An 18,111-nucleotide genomic window follows, 5' to 3' on the forward strand; every position below is an offset into this window, starting at 1 on the left:
TTTTCATTTCTCTAATTTCGGTTCTACGTTAGTTCTTTGTGCCTTCAATTTTTTAAGGTCCCCAATTTTTTTTAAATGTATATTAATATGTTAAATATTGTATATATAAAACTTGCGTAGGACATTGACACGAGGATGAGCTTGGCACCCTTGATTTGCTGCACTTTAACTTCTACTTTTGGCGTGGGTTCGAAGCACTCGTGTACATCAATGATTACAGTTTTACTTTAGTTTTTTTTTTTTTAATTGTAACAGCAACAATAAAAGAAATAGAAATTCATGTCTCCTCCTTCTTAAACTCTTAGGGCCCGTTCGGTAATGTTTTTAGAGCCTGTTTTCTGTTTTTGTTTCCTGTTTTTCACAAAAACACGTTCGGTGCATCGTTTTCGTTTTCCCTCACAAAACGTTTTCAAAACAAATCTGACTTTGTGAACAAAAGTTGAAAATGAAAAAAAGTTGTTTTCAGTGATTTCATTTTCAGTGTTTTCCGAAGACACAAGAATGCATCCCATCAACAACTCTAGCTCTCTCTTTTGACAACCGATAAACCCACCAACAGGAACAACACCCATCTTCTCGACCCAAAATAAACAGATCTGCAAATTAAGAAAAAAATACAGAGGAAGAAGAAGAAAAAAAAAACAGAGACAAGAAGAAGAACCACCACATACCCAACTCAACCACCATCATCACCCAATCAAACCATCACAACCATTAATTAGTGGATCAGAGAGAGAGAGAGAGAGAGAGAGAGAGATGGGTGGGTGTATGGGATTCATGCCATGGAAGGAAGGAGGAGTGGGTGTAGCCTGGGAAGGAAAGGAAGAAGAAAAGAGGAAGAAAATGAGAAAAAAGAAACGGCCTGGGGAAGGAAAGGAAGAAGAAAAGGGGAAGAAAGTAGGAAAGAGGAAGAAAAAGAGAAAAAAGAAGCAGCCATGTGAAGGAAAAGAAGAAGAAAAGAGGAGGAAAGAGAGAAAAGGAGAAAAAGAAGAAAAAGGAAAAAAAGAAAAAAAGGAGATAAGATAGTTTTTAGCTTAAATTTTTTTCATTGTTTACAATAATTTTAGCCTCTAAAAATATCAGAATTAAAAAAAATTAGAACTGAAATTAGCAAAAATACACCTGAAAAACAATTGTTCTACCAGACACGTTTTCATTGTTTTTGTTTTCTAAAGATGTTTTCTAATTAATCTACCAGACGCATTTTCATTTCCTGAAAATGTAAATTTGTTTTCTTGTTTTCATTCTCTGAAAATATTCTCGAAAACATTCTCCGAAAACGTTACAGACGGGCCCTTATTTTCTACTAAGTAATAATCATTACCAATCTATCGCTTTGGCTCTTTTTTTCAATCCTTTGATTTTATTTTTTTCAATATCAAGGATTTCAATATCAAAATAAAAACACTAACTCCTAAATTCATAAAGAGCTAAGGGGAAAAAAAAATATCATAAAGGGCACTCAAAATCAAATAGTCAAATTGAAATTTCATCATGTTGATTGTTTACAAGTCTTTATATATCCAAATTATACTATATACAAGTCTTTATATAGCTAACGAGCACTGAAATTTGATTTGTGATTTGCATGCTAATTGATGACGATTTTTTATTTAAAAAAATAAAATTGTTGTATGCCACGATATAAGACACTACTACAAAATAACCCTTGCGCGACCAAATTTTGCGCGACGAATAATTTTTCGTCGCGCAAAGACACTTTGCGCGACGAAACTCAAAACTTCGTCGCTAAAAACCTTCGCGACGAATTTTTTCCGTCGCTCAAGCGACTTTCGCGACCAACTTTGCGCGACGACAATACGTCGTCGCTCAAAGTCTTGCGCGACCAAATTTTGCACGACGAAAAATAATTTGTCGCTCAAAGTAACTTTGCGCGACGAAAAAAAATTGTCGCTCTAAGTAACTTTGCACGACGAAAAAGTTCGTCGCAAAGCGACTTTGTGACGATTTAAAACAATTTGTCACGTTAAAGCTACTTTGCGCGACGAAACAATTAACTTCGTCGCGCAAAGTCCTTATAAAAATAAATAAAATATTTTTTAAAATATTTGTTAGAAAAATATATTATTGTTTTTTGGATTGGGTTTTTATTAGAAAATATATTTTTTAAATTGATGATCGAATTAGTTCATTGTATTCATATAGGGTCAAAGAGTGTAGCTATAAAAAAATCATCAAAATCGGAGTTAAAATAACCGTTAAATCGTGATTTTTCATTTATAACCGTCGAAAAGTTTTGTCCCATTACTTGATCTCTGAATGTTTATTTCTTCCGATTTTTAGCGTATATGATCTCGAAGTATAAACAAACAAATTTGACGGTTGGATCGTTCAAACTAGTTTCATAGAATGCGTATGCCATCAAAACAATATATTCACTAACAATTAAGAATTTATTTATACTTTTGTTAAATATAACATAAGATTTTGTGGTATCCACTAGTGTAAATATTTTAAATTGAAGATCAAATTCAGTCATTGTATTCATATAGGGTAAAGGAGTGTAGCGGTAAAAAATCATCAAAATCGGAGTTAAAATAACCGTTGAATCATGATTTTTCATTTATAACCGTTGAAAATTTTGTCCCGTTACTTGATCTCTGAATGTTTATTTTTTGCGATTTTTGGCGTATATGATCTCGAAGTATAAACAAATAAGTTTGACGGTTGGATCGTTGAAACTTGTTTTTTGAATGCGTATGCCATCAAAACAATATATTCACTAACAATTAAGAGTTTATTTATACTTTTGTTAAATATAACATAAGATTTTGTGGTATCCACTAGTGTAAATATTTTAAATTGACGATCGAATTAGTTCATTGTATTCATATAGGGTCAAGGAGTGTAGCTGTAAAAAATCATCAAAATCGGAGTTAAAATAACCGTTGAATCATGATTTTTCATTTATAACCGTCGAAAAATTTTGTCCCGTTACTTGATCTCTGAATGTTTATTTTTTGCGATTTTTGGCGTATATGATCTCGAAGTATAAACAAATAAGTTTGACGGTTGGATCGTTGAAACTTGTTTTTTGAATGCGTATGCCATCAAAACAATATATTCACTAACAATTAAGAGTTTATTTATACTTTTGTTAAATATAACATAAGATTTTGTGGTATCCACTAGTGTAAATATTTTAAATTGACGATCGAATTAGTTCATTGTATTCATATAGGGTCAAGGAGTGTAGCTGTAAAAAATCATCAAAATCGGAGTTAAAATAACCGTTAAATCGTGATTTTTCATTAAGAACCGTTGAAATTTTTTGTCCCGTTACTAGGTCTCCGAATGTTTGTTTTTTACAATTTTTGGGGTATACGATCTTGAAGTATATACAAACAAGTCTGACGGTTGGATCGTTGAATGGTGTGTGTATATATATATATTTACTTATTAAGTAGCTTTAAATTTATTTATTTTGTATGTATAACACTTAAGAAATTGGTATATACATTTATTAAGTAGCTTTAACCTTATTTATATTTTAAATCGTAAAAAAAATAATTTTATTATTCATAACAATTATTTTTATAAATATCGTGCTATGAACCAATTTTTCGTCTCTCAAAAGTTTGCGCGACCAACAATTCGTCACGCAAAACTCTAAAAATTTGGGTGGGTAACAAAAATGGGACGCGGGATGAAAAAAATAAAATTTTAGACTTTGCGCGACCAATATATATTTTAAATCGCGCAAAAATGTGGCGGGTACCAAAAATGGGACGCGGGAATTTTTTATTTAATTTTTTAGACTTTGCGCGACCAATATGTATTTTTCGTCTCGCAAAAATTTCAAAATTTGGGCGGGTACCAAAATGGGACGCGGGATTTTTTTTTTTGACTTGCGAGACCAATATACTAATATTCGTCGCGCAAAACTTTGCGCGACCAATACTCCAATATTTTTCGTCGCGCAAAGCTTTGCGCGACCAACAATGTCGTTCGTCGCACAAAGTGATACGATTTTTAAAATAAAAATAACTCCTCCACCATTTTCTCAATGTCTTTCTCTACTCTTTCCTCTCCTCTCTCTTTCCCTCTCCCCAAATCCCACCATTTCTCTCACTCTCACTCCTCTCACTTAATCTCTCATCATCTCTCTCTTCACTATCTCTCACTCTCACTCACTCTCTCATCTCTCTTTTCACTATCTCTCACTCTCACTCACTCTCTCATCTCTCTATCACTATCTTCTCTAATTCTCTCACACTCATTTCTCTCTCTCATTCTCACTCACTCTCAATCTTGCCAAAAGGTAGATTCTCTCCAAATTTTAATTTTTTTCATTAATATGTGTTTTTGGAGTTAGTTTTGAGTTTGTGTGGGGTTTGGGGTTGAGTAAAGGGGAGGGATTGGAGTTTGGGTTGGATTTGTGGTATAACAATTTTAGGGGAGATTATCCCTTTTTTTTTTTTATTGTACTTTGTTAATTTATGTGTACATTTTGAATATTATATATATATATTTATTGGATAATTTGATCACTATTTTTCATATGTAATTTTATTTTGAATATGTCAATTTAAATTAAAGTAATTAAATTAAATTTAAAAAGTCAACATTTGAATAAATTAATATCAATTTAAATTAAAGTAACGAAAAAAATCATACAATTAAATTTAATTTAAAAATTAAAAATTCGAAATAATTAATATAATTAAATTAATATTAAAGAAATAATAAAATAAAAAGTCAAAAACCAAAATATTTCGTCGCGCAAATATTTGCGCGACATTAATATTCGTTGCAAAACTCTAAAAATTTGGTGGTACCAAAAATGGGACGAGAATTTTTTAAAAAATTTTAAAATTTTTAAATCGCGCAAAGTCGCTTATGGGACAAATATTTTTCGTCGCAAAGTCGCTTTGCGACCAATACTAAATCGCGCAAAGTTACTTTGCGCGACCAATATGTTTCGTCGCGCAAAGTCACTTTGAGCGACCAATATTTTTTCGTCGCGCAAAGTCTTTCTCCACGATCTTTGCGCGCGGAATCTGCGACGAAGTTTTCGCGCTAAAATTTGTGCGACTATAATGTAGTTTGCGCGTGAAATTCTCTTCGTCGCGCAAAGTGAAAAATGTAGTAGTGAGAGTAGTTAAATATAAGGTGTTCACAAAGCTTCTGCTTAAAAATAATAATAATAATAAATAAAAAACGAAGACCTGTCATAATTAACGTATTCAAAATGCATGGCCAGCCTTCCAACATGTGCTTTATTTTGTAAAGAAAACTAAAGCAGTCATAATTCACATATGGGAAATGCATGACAAGCCTTTCTTTCTTTTCTTTTTTGGGGTGATTAATGTATATTTTGTACTGTTGAAAACATACTGCAGTCAGTGGAAAGAAGATATTTCTTATACAAACAAATATAATATATAAAATACATAATGGAGCAAAATCTTTCTTTTGCTTATATTTTCCATCAACTATACCTTTGATTCTATTACTTTTTCTTCTGTTTTTTGATTTCGGTGAAGTTGAGGTTCCACCCTAAAACCAATTGGCAATGGGAGAGTAGCCTAATGTGGGACAAATACTCTCAACACGCCCCCGCACGTGTGGCGAACTTTCAAGCCTAACACGTGGACAACACATATTGGGTGACGTGAGAGCACGTGCGGCTGTTAGGCCTAACACGTGAAGCCTTACTCTGATACCATGAAGGAAGTTGAGGTTCCACCCCAAAACCAATTGGTAATGGGGGAAGTAGCCCAACTCCTTATAAGCCCTTGTTAGGTTTTTCAACTTTTCAATGTGGGACTCTTTACCTTCATATTCTCACACACCCCAGCATGTGTGACGAATTTTCAAGCCTAACACGTGGACAACACATTTTGGGTGATGTAGAGCACGTGTGGCCGTTGGCTTTCACACGTGCGCAACTGCTCTGATACCATGAAGGAAGTTAAGGTTCCACTCCAAAACCAATTGGCAATGGAGGAAGTAGCCCAACTCCTTATAAACCCAGACTAAGTCCTTTAAAATTTTAATATGGGACAAATACTCACAATAGGACCACATGTGCTTTGTAAGAATATCTGCATGTTATGGCCATAATTCATTGTCCAACCACATTGACCTTGAGAGCCCCAAGGAACTATATTATATTTCTCATTAGGGCAGAACATAACTTCCACAACAAAATATTGGCGTGTTTTATGTTGCATGGTCTGGGATTCCTGTAGAAAATTAATTTTCTTATATGGTTTAACAAAAGGGAAAAGGTAAAAAATAAATGAAGAGAAAACTATTTTCCTTGTGATTGGTAACAATTGATGGTATATGTTTGTCCACTTAACTTTGTATCAGAACTTTGACACAAAAATAGTTGAACTTTGCATATTTATGAGTTCATACACCTTACTTTGCACTGATCTCAGATCGCCCAATTCATGTATATTTTCTTTAAAGCACTGGTCAAAGTGAAACTTGGAAAGCATGTTTGTATGTTCTAAGCATGTTATTGTTTCATATATTGATTTCTTATATGTAAGTTTAAGGCTCGGGTGACAGACAATTCCTATGTTGGTTGATAGATTGTTGTAAAAATTTACACATTCCATTCCCTATTCCCTATTCCCCATTCCCGTTAAATGTTATTTCATATGAAAACAGGCATTAAGTCTGGAGATCCTCATGATTTTCCCAGGTCTCACAATTGCTTAATATAAAAAATAAAAAATAAAAAATAAAAAGGGTTACATAATTGAAGTTACCTTAAAAAGAAAATCAAAGGTCACATGGTGTGCTACAAAAGGATGAATTTTAGTAAAAATGTGTTTGCAAACATTATTTATTTTTGGCTTTTTATCACAAAATGTCCCTAACATTTGCGAAACTATCAGAATACATCCTTAGAGTTTTTTTGTATCACTGATGATTCCTAACGTTAATATGGATGCTCTTAAATAGTCCATCTGTCAAAATAACTGTTAAATCCCTATTTTATGAGGGATATAATCGTCAAATCAATCCCTTTTGACCTCTTCAATGCCTTAGACCCATTTGCCACCAATTTGGAACCATTTCCCACCATTTCTTGTTGGAATCGTCAATTCAAAGTTACCGAACTGATACACAAAAAACACAAGAGAAAGCCAAGGTAAGTTGCAAACCCAAATTCACCAGTTCCTCAGAGTACATTTTACGAATTACTGACACAAAGGGAAGTTTTGCAAATGATCAATACACCAGTAGATTAGTTATATATACAGTCGATGTTGCTGTACCTTAAAAGTAAGGTGTTCACGAAGTTTCTGCTTACAAAACAAAAAATAAGGGTGCCCATCAATGTTTGTAAATCAAAAGCTCAATAGACCTTTGAAATTCATCATGTCTCTGTCAAGTTCTCAAGGCTGACTTTTGATGAAAATTATCAAAATTTCAGTAATTGGAACTTCCATAGGCTGATCACTTTGATGGTTCACACCACTCCGTTCGCTTCCATAGAGTCCCTGAAATGATGAACGGTATTAAAATGAAGGAAAGAGTAGAAACTGCTTGTCCAGTTATAGAGAGAGCCTCACACTTTTAGGCTCCCAAAAATGTACTTGGTATTCTTTCAAGTATCTAAAACAACGACTGTTACTTGGGTATTCTTATAATAATTCCTTACACATACATAGTTGATCAATTTGCTTATTGCAATCATTTCTCTTAGAAATTTTTCAGGAATTAATTTATTTGAAACAACTAAAGCATGCAGATTAAACAAAACAACAAACCTCATATAGCCTTTGAGCAACTTGATGACACTTGAAGGTGAATTAAAATGAAACTTGGGGTCATATTCACTCTTCCCTCCCTCCCATGCCACGAAAAGAGCTCCAGTAACTACGAAAAGAAAATCCTGTGCCATGAAAATTTGATAGGAGACCTAGTGACATTAGAATTTGACAACTAGCAATCACAAATACAAGCATTTATTTAAATTACATAGGATTACTTCACATACTGTTGAAAAAACTTACTCATTTTAGGTAAAAGCTTCATCGAAATCAGTCAAACAAAGCAGGACAAGTTCCCTTGATGGTGTATCCCTGCTTTCCAGTCATCCGGCATAGAATGTGAGGTCTGAATTTATTTTCTGCAGTTTGGATGACCAGAAATTATCTTTATTTAAGTTGCTTATGCTCTAAAATCCAGAGATTTAACAAAACAAACATCAAAGCACTGCAGCTGGCCAAGAGGAATAAGTTTTACTTTTTGTACAAAACATAAAAAGGAAAGTACCTTTCATACTCATTTGAAAAATCCTCTTCATAGAAAATGATGATATATGCGAACAATTTAGTAGGAAGAAAAATACCTAGCGAGTCACCATCTCAAGATTATATATGCTACAGAGACAGATGTTTTCATAAATGTGCCTATCGATTCACCATCCCCTGAATCCCCTGAAGATTTTGAAGGAAACAAATATGATGATAGTTGGAATTGATACATATGTATGTAAATAAGAGATTGCTAGAGCTCAATTACCTGATAATGCGGATGTTTGGGTTCGTAGCAGAAATCTTGGCCCACTCTCCATTGCCTTCTTGATAACGCTCTAAAAGTCTCTTAGATCCACGGATGCTAAGAGTCTGCAGTGGTGTTTTGAAGAGGAAGTCTGGCAGTGCTTTTAGTAAAGGGCACCATTCCATTTCTAACTTAGAAAGGCATGGCATGATTGTAATTTCAGAATCCTCTTTCGTCCACTCTTCCACGCCTTCCCACTCTTCCCAATTCGACATCATGCCAAACCAGAGTTGTTTCAATTGTGGGAATAATATTTGGGGTGATCTGATTCTGAATGAGGTTTGATCTTCTAATCCCAAAAATTCAACACCGACCTTTCTCACTCCATCCATACTCCATAGCGTCAGTGTTTCAAGGTACTCCAATTTCCCAAGAGGCCAAAGTTCACACTGTGTCCCCCCACCGACATTAAGGAATCTCAAATTTTTTAAAGACTGAATCCAATTGGGCCACGTGGTGCCATTATGATACAAAATCTTTAAAGATTCCAAATCTGGGTGCGGTCGCAAGGCATTCAGTATTTCTACACTACTACTACTGTTCGTCTGCCTTTTAAAATCAACGGTGAGATGAAATAGCTTTTTGTCCCACAATTGTGCTTTCTCAACCTCGCTCTTATCTGTCGCATCCCCCACAAGTTGTATTTCCAGACTTCCCTCAAGCTTCAACTTTCCCAGATCCCCAATTTGGAATGCTTCATCGTTGTCACCACCACACGGACACGCATCTAGTATTCGCAAACTTGTTAATCTCCCTATTCCTTTCGGCAACGACTTCAGATCTTCACACCAGTCAACATAAATATGCTTTAAGTTAATCAAGTTTCCCATGTTTTTAGGCAGTTTTTTAAGTTCAGAGCACATCATAAGGCGCAAGGTTGACAAATTGTACAAACCACAAATAGTGTCAGGTAATTTCCCCAGTATACGATTGTAAGACAAATCAATATGCCTCAAATGTATCAATTCACCAATTTCCTCTGGGAGTTCTTTGATGGAATTTCCACTCAAATTTAATGTCCTAAGATATTTCAATTGTAAAATTAAATTTGAGTCTATGGTAGTAATTTTTGAATCAAGAGATGCGAGCGTGCGGAGATTTTTGCAATTGTAAGATGAGATATAAAGTGGAAGTGGACCTTCAGGAACATCTCTCAATGTCAAATGACGAACCTTATCAACCAATACCTTTGATTCGCCGGTAGTTTCCTCACCATGATCGATAATCAAACACTCATTCTTGGTGAGAAATTGTACAAAGTCATGCACAATATCATGCATTTTGCACCGTGTAATGGTACCAGTATCTGGATCTTTCTGAAAATCTTGGAAAAATGACCGTGCCACTAAGTTGTCAAAAACTACATCACCCGTTGTTCCCTTTTGTTTATTCCATTTCGAAATAACATAGTCTTGTGCCATCCAAAGTTCAATCAAACGATCTCGTTCAAACGTGTAATCTTTAGGAAAAGTAGCACAATATAAAAGGCAAGATTTAATTGTTGGGGACAAATCATAATAACTTAGGAATAAGGGTTGGAAAACTTCTTGCTCGACCTTCTCTAGATCCCATATCTTACTATTCAAAACTTCTTTCCATTCTCTTTTGTTCTCTTATTCTGCATGAGACTACCTAAAGTCTTTGCAACAAGAGGCAAACCTTTACACTTCTTTACAATTTTCTTACTAATATCTTCAAATGCCTTAGACTCATCTACATACCCATCAGGAAAGGCCATATGATTGAAGATTGCCAAACAATATTCATCACTCAACCCTTCCAGATTGATCATGTTTGGTGTTGCTCTCATCATATTAGCAACCTCTATTTTTCTTGTGGTGACCAATATTATGCTGCCTTTAGCACCGTTTTGCATTAGTGGTACCTTTAAAAGCTCCCACTTTTGACGGTTTTCAGTCCACACGTCATCCAGGACAAGAAGAAACCTTTTGCCCTGGATGGATTCAGACATACGTTGCAAGACATAATCCAGCTGATTTGAACTCGTGGCGCAATCGCCACTAATATCTTTGGCAATCTTAATCTCATCAAAAGGGTCTGACACACAAACCCATTTTCTGATCTCAAAATGGGCTTTCACATGGTCATCATTATAGGCTATTTGGGTCAAAGTGGTCTTACCCATGCCTCCCATCCCTACAATAGGGATGATAAGGAGCCCCTTCCCTTCCGCACTACTATCACTCAACAAGTTTGTTATCAAAACCTTTTTTTCATTTTCTCGACCAAATATCTCAGATATATCGACAAAAGATGCAGTTTGAGGTCGTTGAGGTTGTTGAATCCCTAATTCTTTCCTTAGAAACTGGTACTTTTTTCTTTCCTCATATATCTCAGTTAACTTATCATTCAGATCTTTTATTTTCAGAGCAATGTCACGGCCAACAATCACCGGACTGACTTTGCCAAAAGAAAAGAAATCAGAGAAGCGTACCTTCTTATTGGGGGGGACAAGAGCATTTTGTTCTCTTTCTTGCTTCTCAACTTGTTGTTTGAGAATGTCTGTGTTCCACTCATCCAGCACATCCACCATCTGGTAGGATATATCTTTGAGCTCATCCAACCAGATTTTGACAGCTTGATCCGTCACTTGGCGTTGCTCTGCATCCTCAAGCACAGCTTGAATAACTCGGAGAGTCCGAGTGAAGTTGTCAACATCTTCCTTAACGTTCAAAACATGTTTCACCCCTCCTCCTATGTATTCATAGGTTGTCGAGGCCAACCGTTCTAGCAGCAAGGAAATGAGCGCATGAGCCATTATTTTGAGCTTTAGAAAATGGTTGACAGCAGTGTTTATGAACAAGAACTGATTGGAGGATGATTGTTTGTGTTGTGGTGTTCCCTTTCTTCTGCCCAGTTTATATGCTGAGTAAGTCTTCAAGGCAAACTCCAAGTCAATTTTAAGATGCATAACAGGGACACTATATTTTACAGTGACAAGTTGACATATTAGAAAAAGATATCTAATCTGGGGCTGGTACAGGACAAGATTAACGACTTGTTGAGGCGTGGATGATATAAACTAGCTTAATAATTGATCGAGTTTTTTATATATAAACTTTTAAATCAAGTTTATGTTTACTGTTGTCTAGAGAGATGGTAGGAAATCTTAGGTTAACGATCCCTTTTAATCTCCAGATCAACTCAACTGCTCCATTTATATAAAGAATGTATCCGAATTTCCAACTCCAAGCCAATCACTATTCACTAGAGTAAAGCCGCCTTTGTTTACCGGTGGCAACAATTTTTTTGTCCGCCTCTAGATGGAGATATGATGCGTATTACTTAAATTTAGTTCTATTGACTATGGGGATTTATTTACTAATTCTAAGTATTAAAATCAAGGATCAAGGTATTACGTACGAAATTTCGGAAAGTGACTTACGAATTCGTTTTCAGAAAGTGAATTTCGGTTCTACATTTGTTCTTTTTGCCTCCAATTTTTTAGGGCCCCCAATTTTATTTTAACGTATATTAATATGTTAAATATTGTATATATAAAACCCGCGCAGGACGTTTACACAAGGATGGGCTTGGCAGCCTTGGTTTGCTGCACTTTAACTTGTACTTTTGGCGAGGGTTCCAGGCACTTGTGTACATCAATTATTACAGTTTTACTTTGTTTTTTATGTTTTTTTTTTCTCTATTGTAACAGCAACAATAAAAGAAATAGAAATTCCATTCGGCAAGTAATGCCAATCTATTGCTTGGGAGTCTCCTCCTTCTTAAACTCTTATTTTCAACTAAGTAATAATCATTATCAATCTATTGCTTTGGCTCTTTTTTTCAATCCTTTAATTTTATTTTTTCCAATATCAAGGATTTCAATATCAAAAATCGAAAACACTAACTCCTAAATTCATAAAGGGCTAAGGGAAAAAAAATATATAGATACTTAGTCATATACCCATTTTTAGCACTAAAACTATAAATAAATCCTACACTATTTAATTTCTATAAACAAAAAACCAAAAAACAAAAAACCCAAAAAATGACAATTGGTCCTATTGAATTTAATTTTGATTATTAAATTACTTTGATACCCTTCTTCTAGCCCGTTTCTATAGCAAGTAAGTCATCAAGGAAAACTCCAACTCAACTGCTCCACCAAAAGAAAAGTATCCAAGCCATTTATATAAATAATGTATCCGAATTTCCAACTCCAAGCCAATCACTAGAGTAAAGCCGCCTTTGTTTACCGATGACAACCATTTTTTTGTCCGCCTCTAGATGGAGGTGTGATGCATATTACTTAAATTTAGTTCTATTGACTATGAGGATTTATTTACTAATTCTAAGTATTAAAATCAAGGATCAAGGTATTACATATGAAATTTCGGAAAGTGATTTACGAATTCGTTTTCAGAAAGTGAATTGTAATTGATTGCCGTAGATCCACAAATGCTTTTTGAGTGTTTGGGCTTTTGACCTGAGTAATATTTCATAAATTTAAAAAAATAAATAAAAAAAAACATAAAAAGGACACGTTACAGATTTCTTACTTTTTATCTACCCTATTTCCCATCTCAGTTGGGTAGATTTAAACCTAATGTGATGAAGAAACTGATATCTGCTAAATTCAACAATCATAAAATGCTAATTAATAAGAAATTCCAAGTTGGAATTTTTGTGGTTGTTTGAGTTATCTGGAAAAAGAAGAAGAGGGTGAAAGATGAAGAGAGAGAACTAGCAAAAAATAAGTGACCAAATTGACAAACGTCAAATTCAGTAGCAGATATCTATTCAACAACCCGTTGGAAATTTCAGAGGGGCTTGGCAATAGGCTATCAAATTCGTTTGATCAGAGAGAGAGAGAGAGAGAGAGAGAGAGAGAGCGAGAGCGAGGGCGAGTCACCAGAAACTTCTTTCTTCACGTTGAAAACAAGTTACCTCTTCTTTTATGAATTGCTTGTTTAAGGCAAGGTTAACGATATTAACGACACATACCAAACCAAAGTTACCGAAGGCAAACAAAACACACCTTCTAGAGGAACAGCAAAAACTGGGAACTGATACACAATAAAATAAGAGAAGGCCAAAGTAAATTCACCAGTCCTCAGAGTGTCTTTTACGAATTAATGACACAAAGGAAGTTTTGCAAATGATCAATACACCATTAGAGCATCCCATTAGAGCATCTCCACCCCAAAGGGCTAAGGCTAAGGCAAGGGCTGCCACTATTCAGGTGTTCATGAAGTTTCTGCTTACAAAACAAAAAATAAGGGTGGACCTTTGACATTCATCATGTCTCTGTCAAGTTCTCAAGGCTGACTTTTGATGAAAATTATCAAAATTTCAGTTATTGGAACTTCCGTAGACTGACTTTGATGCTTTACACCACTCCGTTCGCTTCCATAGAGTCCCTGAAATGATGAACGGTATTATAATGAAGGAAAGAGTAGAAACTGCTTGTCCAGTTACAGAGAGAGCCTCACACTTTTAGGCTCCCAAAAATGTACTTGGTATTCTTTCAAGTATCCAAAACGACGACTGTTACTTGTGTATTCTTATAATAATTCCTTACACATACATAGTTGATCAATTTGCTTATTGCAATCATTTCTCTTAGACATTTTTCAGGAATTAATTTTTTTAAACAACTAAAGCTTGCAGATTAAACAAAACAACAAACCTCATATAGCCTTTGAGCAACTTGATGACACTTGAAGGTGAATTAAAATGAAACTTGGGGTCATATTCACTCTTCCCTCCCTCCCATGCCACGAAAAGAGCTCCAGTAACTACGAAAAGAAAATCCTGTGCCATGAAAATTTGATAGGAGACCTAGTGACATTAGAATTTGACAACTAGCAATCACAAATACAAGCATGTATTTAAATTACATAGGATTACTTCACATACTGATGAAAAAACTTACTCATTTAGGTAAAAGCTTCATCGAAATCAGTCAAACAAAGCAGGACAAGTTCCCTTGATGGTGTATCCCTGCTTTCCAGTCATCCGGCATAGAGGGGACACAAGAAATTAGCTGTTGGTCCTACAAACATTAGCATGCAGAGTAAACAAAACAATAAACCTCATGTGGCATAACAAGTAAATGAATTTATTAATACCAGAGGGTCAACATGTCTTGAAAAATCCAGAGATTATCTTTTAAAGAAAATATGAGGTCTGAGCTCCCAAAAGAGTGCTTGCAATATTTTCTGCAGTTTGGATGACCAGAAATTATCTTTATTTAAGTTGCTTATGCTCTAAAATCCAGAGATTTAACAAAACAAACATCAAAGCACTGCAGCTGGCCAAGAGGAATAAGTTTTACTTTTTGTACAAAACATAAAAAGGAAACTACCTTTCATACTCATTTGAAAAATCCTCTACATAGAAAAATTATGATATATGTGAACAATTAATTATAGTTTTAGTAGGAAGAAAAACACCTAGCGAGTCACCATCTGAAGATTATATAAGCCGCTGAGACAGATGTTTTCATAAATGTGCCTATCGAGTCATCATTCTCTGAAGATTTTGAAGGAAAACAAATATGATGATAGTTGGGATTGATACATAAGTATGTAAATAATTAAGAGATTGCTAGAGCTCAATTACCTGATAATGCGGATGTTTGGGTTCGTAGCAGAAATCTTGGCCCACTCTCCATTGCCTTCTTGGTAACGCTCTAAAAGTCTCTCAGATCCAGGGATGCGAAGAGTCTGCAGTGGTGTTTTGAAGACGAAGTCTGGCAGTGCTTTTAGTAAAGGGCACCATTCCATTTCTAACTTAGAAAGGCATGGCATGATTGTAATTTCAGAATCCTCTTTCGTCCACTCTTCCACGCCTTCCCACTCTTCCCAATTCCGCATGAGGCCAATGTGGAGTTGTTTCAATTTTGGGAATAATATCAGGGGTGGTGATCTGGTTCTGAATGAGGTTTGATCTTCTAATCCCAAAAATTCAACACCGACCTTTCTCACTCCATCCATACTCCATAGCGTCAGTGTTTCAAGGTACTCCAATTTCCCAAGAGGCCAAAGTTCACAGTGTGTCACCCCAACAAGACTAAGGAATCTCAAATTTTTTAAAGACTGAATCCAATTGGGCCACGTGGTGCCATTATGATACAAAATCTTTAAAGATTCCAAATCTGGGTGCGGTCGCAAGGCATTCAGTATTTCTACACTACTACTACCACTGTTCGTCTGCCTTTTAAAATAAACGGTGAGATGAAATAGCTTTTTGTCCCACAATTGTGCTTTCTCAACCTCGCTCTTATCTGTCGCATCCCCCACAAGTTGTATTTCCAGACTTCCCTCAAGGTTCAAGTTTCTCAGATCCCCAATTTGGAATGCTTCATCGTTGTCGCCCCCACACCGACACGCATCTAGTATTCGCAAACTTGTTAATCTCCCTATTCCTTTCGGCAACGACTTCAGATCTTCACACCAGTCAACATAAAGATGCTTTAAGTTAATCAAGTTTCCCATGTTTTCAGGCAGTTTTTTAAGTTCAGAGCACATCATAAGGCGCAAGGTAGACAAATTGTACAAACCACAAATAGTGTCTGGTAATTTCTCCAAATAACTATTGTAAGACAAATCAATATGCCTCAAATGTTTCAATTCACCAATCTCCTCTGGGAGTTCTTTGATGGAATTACCACTCAAATTTAATGTCCTAAGACATTTCAATTGTAAAATTAAATTTGAGTCTATTGTAGTAATTCTTGAATCAAAAGTTGTAAGCGTGCGAAGCTTTTGGCAATTGCTGGATGAGATAGCAAGTGGACCATCAAGAAAATATCTCAAGGTCAAATGACGAACCTTATCACCCAATAACTTTGATTCGCTAGTAGCACACTCTGTGTGATCCATAATCAAACACTCATTCTTGGTGAGAAATTGTACAAAGTCATGCACAATATCATGCATTTTGCACCATGTAATGGTACCAGTGTCTGGATCTTTTTGAAAATCTTGGAGAAATGACCGTGCCACTAAGTTGTCAAAAACTACATCACCCGTTGTTCCCTTTTGTTTATTCCATTTCGAAATAACATAGTCTTGTGCCATCCAAAGTTCAATCAAACGATCTCGTTCAAACGTGTAATCTTTAGGAAAAGTAGCACAATATAAAAGGCAACATTTAATTGTTGGGGACAAATCATAATAACTTAGTAATAAGGGTTGGAAAACTTCTTGCTCGACCTTCTCTAGATCCCATATCTTACTATTCAAAACTTCTTTCCATTCTCTTTTCGTTCTCTTATTCTGCATGAGACTACCTAAAGTCTTTGCAGCAAGAGGCAAACCTTTACACTTCTTTACAATTTTCTTACTAATATCTTCAAATGCCTTAGACTCATCTACATCCCCATCAGGAAAGGCCATATGATTGAAGATTGCCAAACAATATTCATCACTCAACCCTTCCAGATTGATCATGTTTGGTGTTGCTCTCATCATATTAGCAACCTCTATTTTTCTTGTGGTGACCAATATTATGCTGCCTTTAGCACCGTTTTGCATTAGTGGTACCTTTAAAAGCTCCCACTTTTGACGGTTTTCAGTCCACACGTCATCCAGGACAAGAAGAAACCTTTTGCCCTGGATGGATTCAGACATACGTTGCAAGACATAATCCAGCTGATTTGAACTCGTGGCGCAATCGCCACTAATATCTTTGGCAATCTTAATCTCATCAAAAGGGTCTGACACACAAACCCATTTTCTGATCTCAAAATGGGCTTTAACATTGTCATCATTATAGGCTAGTTGGGTCAAAGTGGTCTTTCCCATGCCTCCCATCCCTACAATAGGGATGATAAGGAGCCCCTTCCCTTCCGCACTACTATCACTCAACAAGTTTGTTATCAAAACCTTTTTTTCATTTTCTCGACCAAATATCTCAGATATATCGACAAAAGATGCAGTTTGAGGCCGTTGAGGTTGTTGAGGTTGTTGAATGCCTAATTCTTTGCGTAGAAACTGGTACTTTTTTCTTTCCTCATAAATCTCAGTTAACTTATCATTCAGATCTTTTATTTTCAGAGCAATGTCACGGCGAAGAATCACCCGACTGACTTTGCCAAAACAAAAGCAACGGGAGAAACTAGTGAAACGTACCTTCTTGTTTGTAACAAGAGCATTTGGATCACCTTCTTTTTCTTGCTTCTCAACTTGTTGTTTGAGAATGTCTGTGTTCCACTCATCCAGCACATCCACCATCTGGTAGGATATATCTTTCAGCTTATCCAACCAGATTTTGACACTTGCCTCCGTCACTTGCCTTTGCTCTGCATCCTCCAGCACAGCTTGAATAACTTCAAGAGTCGCAGTAAATTTCTCAACATCTTCCTTAACGTTCAAAACATGTTTCAGCTCTCCTTCTATGTACTCATAGGTTGTAGAGGCCAACCGTTCTAGCAGCCCGGAAATGAGCGCATCAGCCATTATTTTGAGCTTTAGAAAATGGTTGACAGCAGTGTTTATGAAGAAGAACTTATTGCAGGATGATTGTTTGTGTTGTGGTGTTCCCTTTCTTATGTCCAGTTTATATGCTGAGTAAGTCTTCAAGGCATACTCC

The 18,111-nt window shown here is 35.7% G+C and overlaps 3 protein-coding genes across 12 annotated transcripts; all 3 read right to left on the minus strand.

The window, feature by feature from the left end:
* Positions 1 to 7,118: 7,118 nt before the first annotated feature.
* Positions 7,119 to 9,992, minus strand: LOC103319385 (putative disease resistance protein RGA3). 7 transcript variants are annotated; one of them, XM_089047565.1, is made up of 6 exons: positions 8,512 to 9,992; positions 8,355 to 8,426; positions 8,263 to 8,289; positions 8,001 to 8,116; positions 7,755 to 7,879; positions 7,119 to 7,484 (listed from the first exon to the last, which is right to left on the minus strand). In XM_089047565.1, exons 1-2 carry the CDS (start codon positions 9,969 to 9,971, stop codon positions 8,408 to 8,410), a joined length of 1,479 nt encoding a protein of 492 aa, XP_088903691.1. In that variant the 5' UTR covers positions 9,972 to 9,992; the 3' UTR covers positions 7,119 to 7,484; positions 7,755 to 7,879; positions 8,001 to 8,116; positions 8,263 to 8,289; positions 8,355 to 8,407. The 7 variants fall into 7 exon arrangements, with proteins under 7 accessions (XP_088903691.1, XP_088903687.1, XP_088903685.1 ...); XM_089047562.1 differs by having other exon boundaries at positions 7,201 to 7,484; positions 7,755 to 7,863; XM_089047561.1 differs by lacking the exon at positions 8,263 to 8,289 and having other exon boundaries at positions 8,339 to 8,426.
* On the minus strand, positions 7,201 to 18,091 carry LOC148919441 (putative disease resistance protein RGA1). 4 transcript variants are annotated; one of them, XM_089047568.1, is made up of 7 exons: positions 15,139 to 18,091; positions 14,450 to 14,569; positions 14,204 to 14,312; positions 13,802 to 13,934; positions 8,001 to 8,116; positions 7,755 to 7,879; positions 7,201 to 7,484 (listed from the first exon to the last, which is right to left on the minus strand). In XM_089047568.1, exons 1-2 carry the CDS (start codon positions 17,976 to 17,978, stop codon positions 14,557 to 14,559), a joined length of 2,853 nt encoding a protein of 950 aa, XP_088903694.1. In that variant the 5' UTR covers positions 17,979 to 18,091; the 3' UTR covers positions 7,201 to 7,484; positions 7,755 to 7,879; positions 8,001 to 8,116; positions 13,802 to 13,934; positions 14,204 to 14,312; positions 14,450 to 14,556. The 4 variants fall into 4 exon arrangements, with proteins under 4 accessions (XP_088903694.1, XP_088903693.1, XP_088903695.1 ...); XM_089047567.1 differs by having other exon boundaries at positions 14,204 to 14,328; XM_089047569.1 differs by lacking the exon at positions 14,450 to 14,569 and adding an exon at positions 14,970 to 15,048.
* LOC103319353 (putative disease resistance protein RGA4) lies at positions 10,133 to 11,484 on the minus strand. The gene has a single exon (XM_008220881.3). It carries the CDS (start codon positions 11,480 to 11,482, stop codon positions 10,133 to 10,135), a length of 1,350 nt encoding a protein of 449 aa, XP_008219103.3. The 5' UTR covers positions 11,483 to 11,484.
* Positions 18,092 to 18,111: the final 20 nt, after the last annotated feature.

Source organism: Prunus mume, linkage group LG2 (genome assembly GCF_029339155.1).
Source record: "Prunus mume cultivar Tortuosa linkage group LG2, ASM2933915v1, whole genome shotgun sequence".
Taxonomy (NCBI): Eukaryota; Viridiplantae; Streptophyta; class Magnoliopsida; order Rosales; family Rosaceae; genus Prunus; species Prunus mume.

What these genes read in the sequence shown, in the direction of transcription:
- LOC103319385 (XM_089047565.1), bottom strand. Translation starts at nt 9,971, where the DNA reads ATGGCACAAGACTATGTTATTTCGAAATGGAATAAACAAAAGGGAACA.
- LOC103319353 (XM_008220881.3), bottom strand. Translation starts at nt 11,482, where the DNA reads ATGCATCTTAAAATTGACTTGGAGTTTGCCTTGAAGACTTACTCAGCA.
- LOC148919441 (XM_089047566.1), bottom strand. Translation starts at nt 17,978, where the DNA reads ATGGCTGATGCGCTCATTTCCGGGCTGCTAGAACGGTTGGCCTCTACA. An exon ending in CCAAACATCCGCATTATCAG is followed by an intron (nt 14,313 to 15,138) that starts GTAATTGAGCTC and finishes TTCTTTTCGTAG; the next exon opens with TTACTGGAGCTCTTTTCGTG.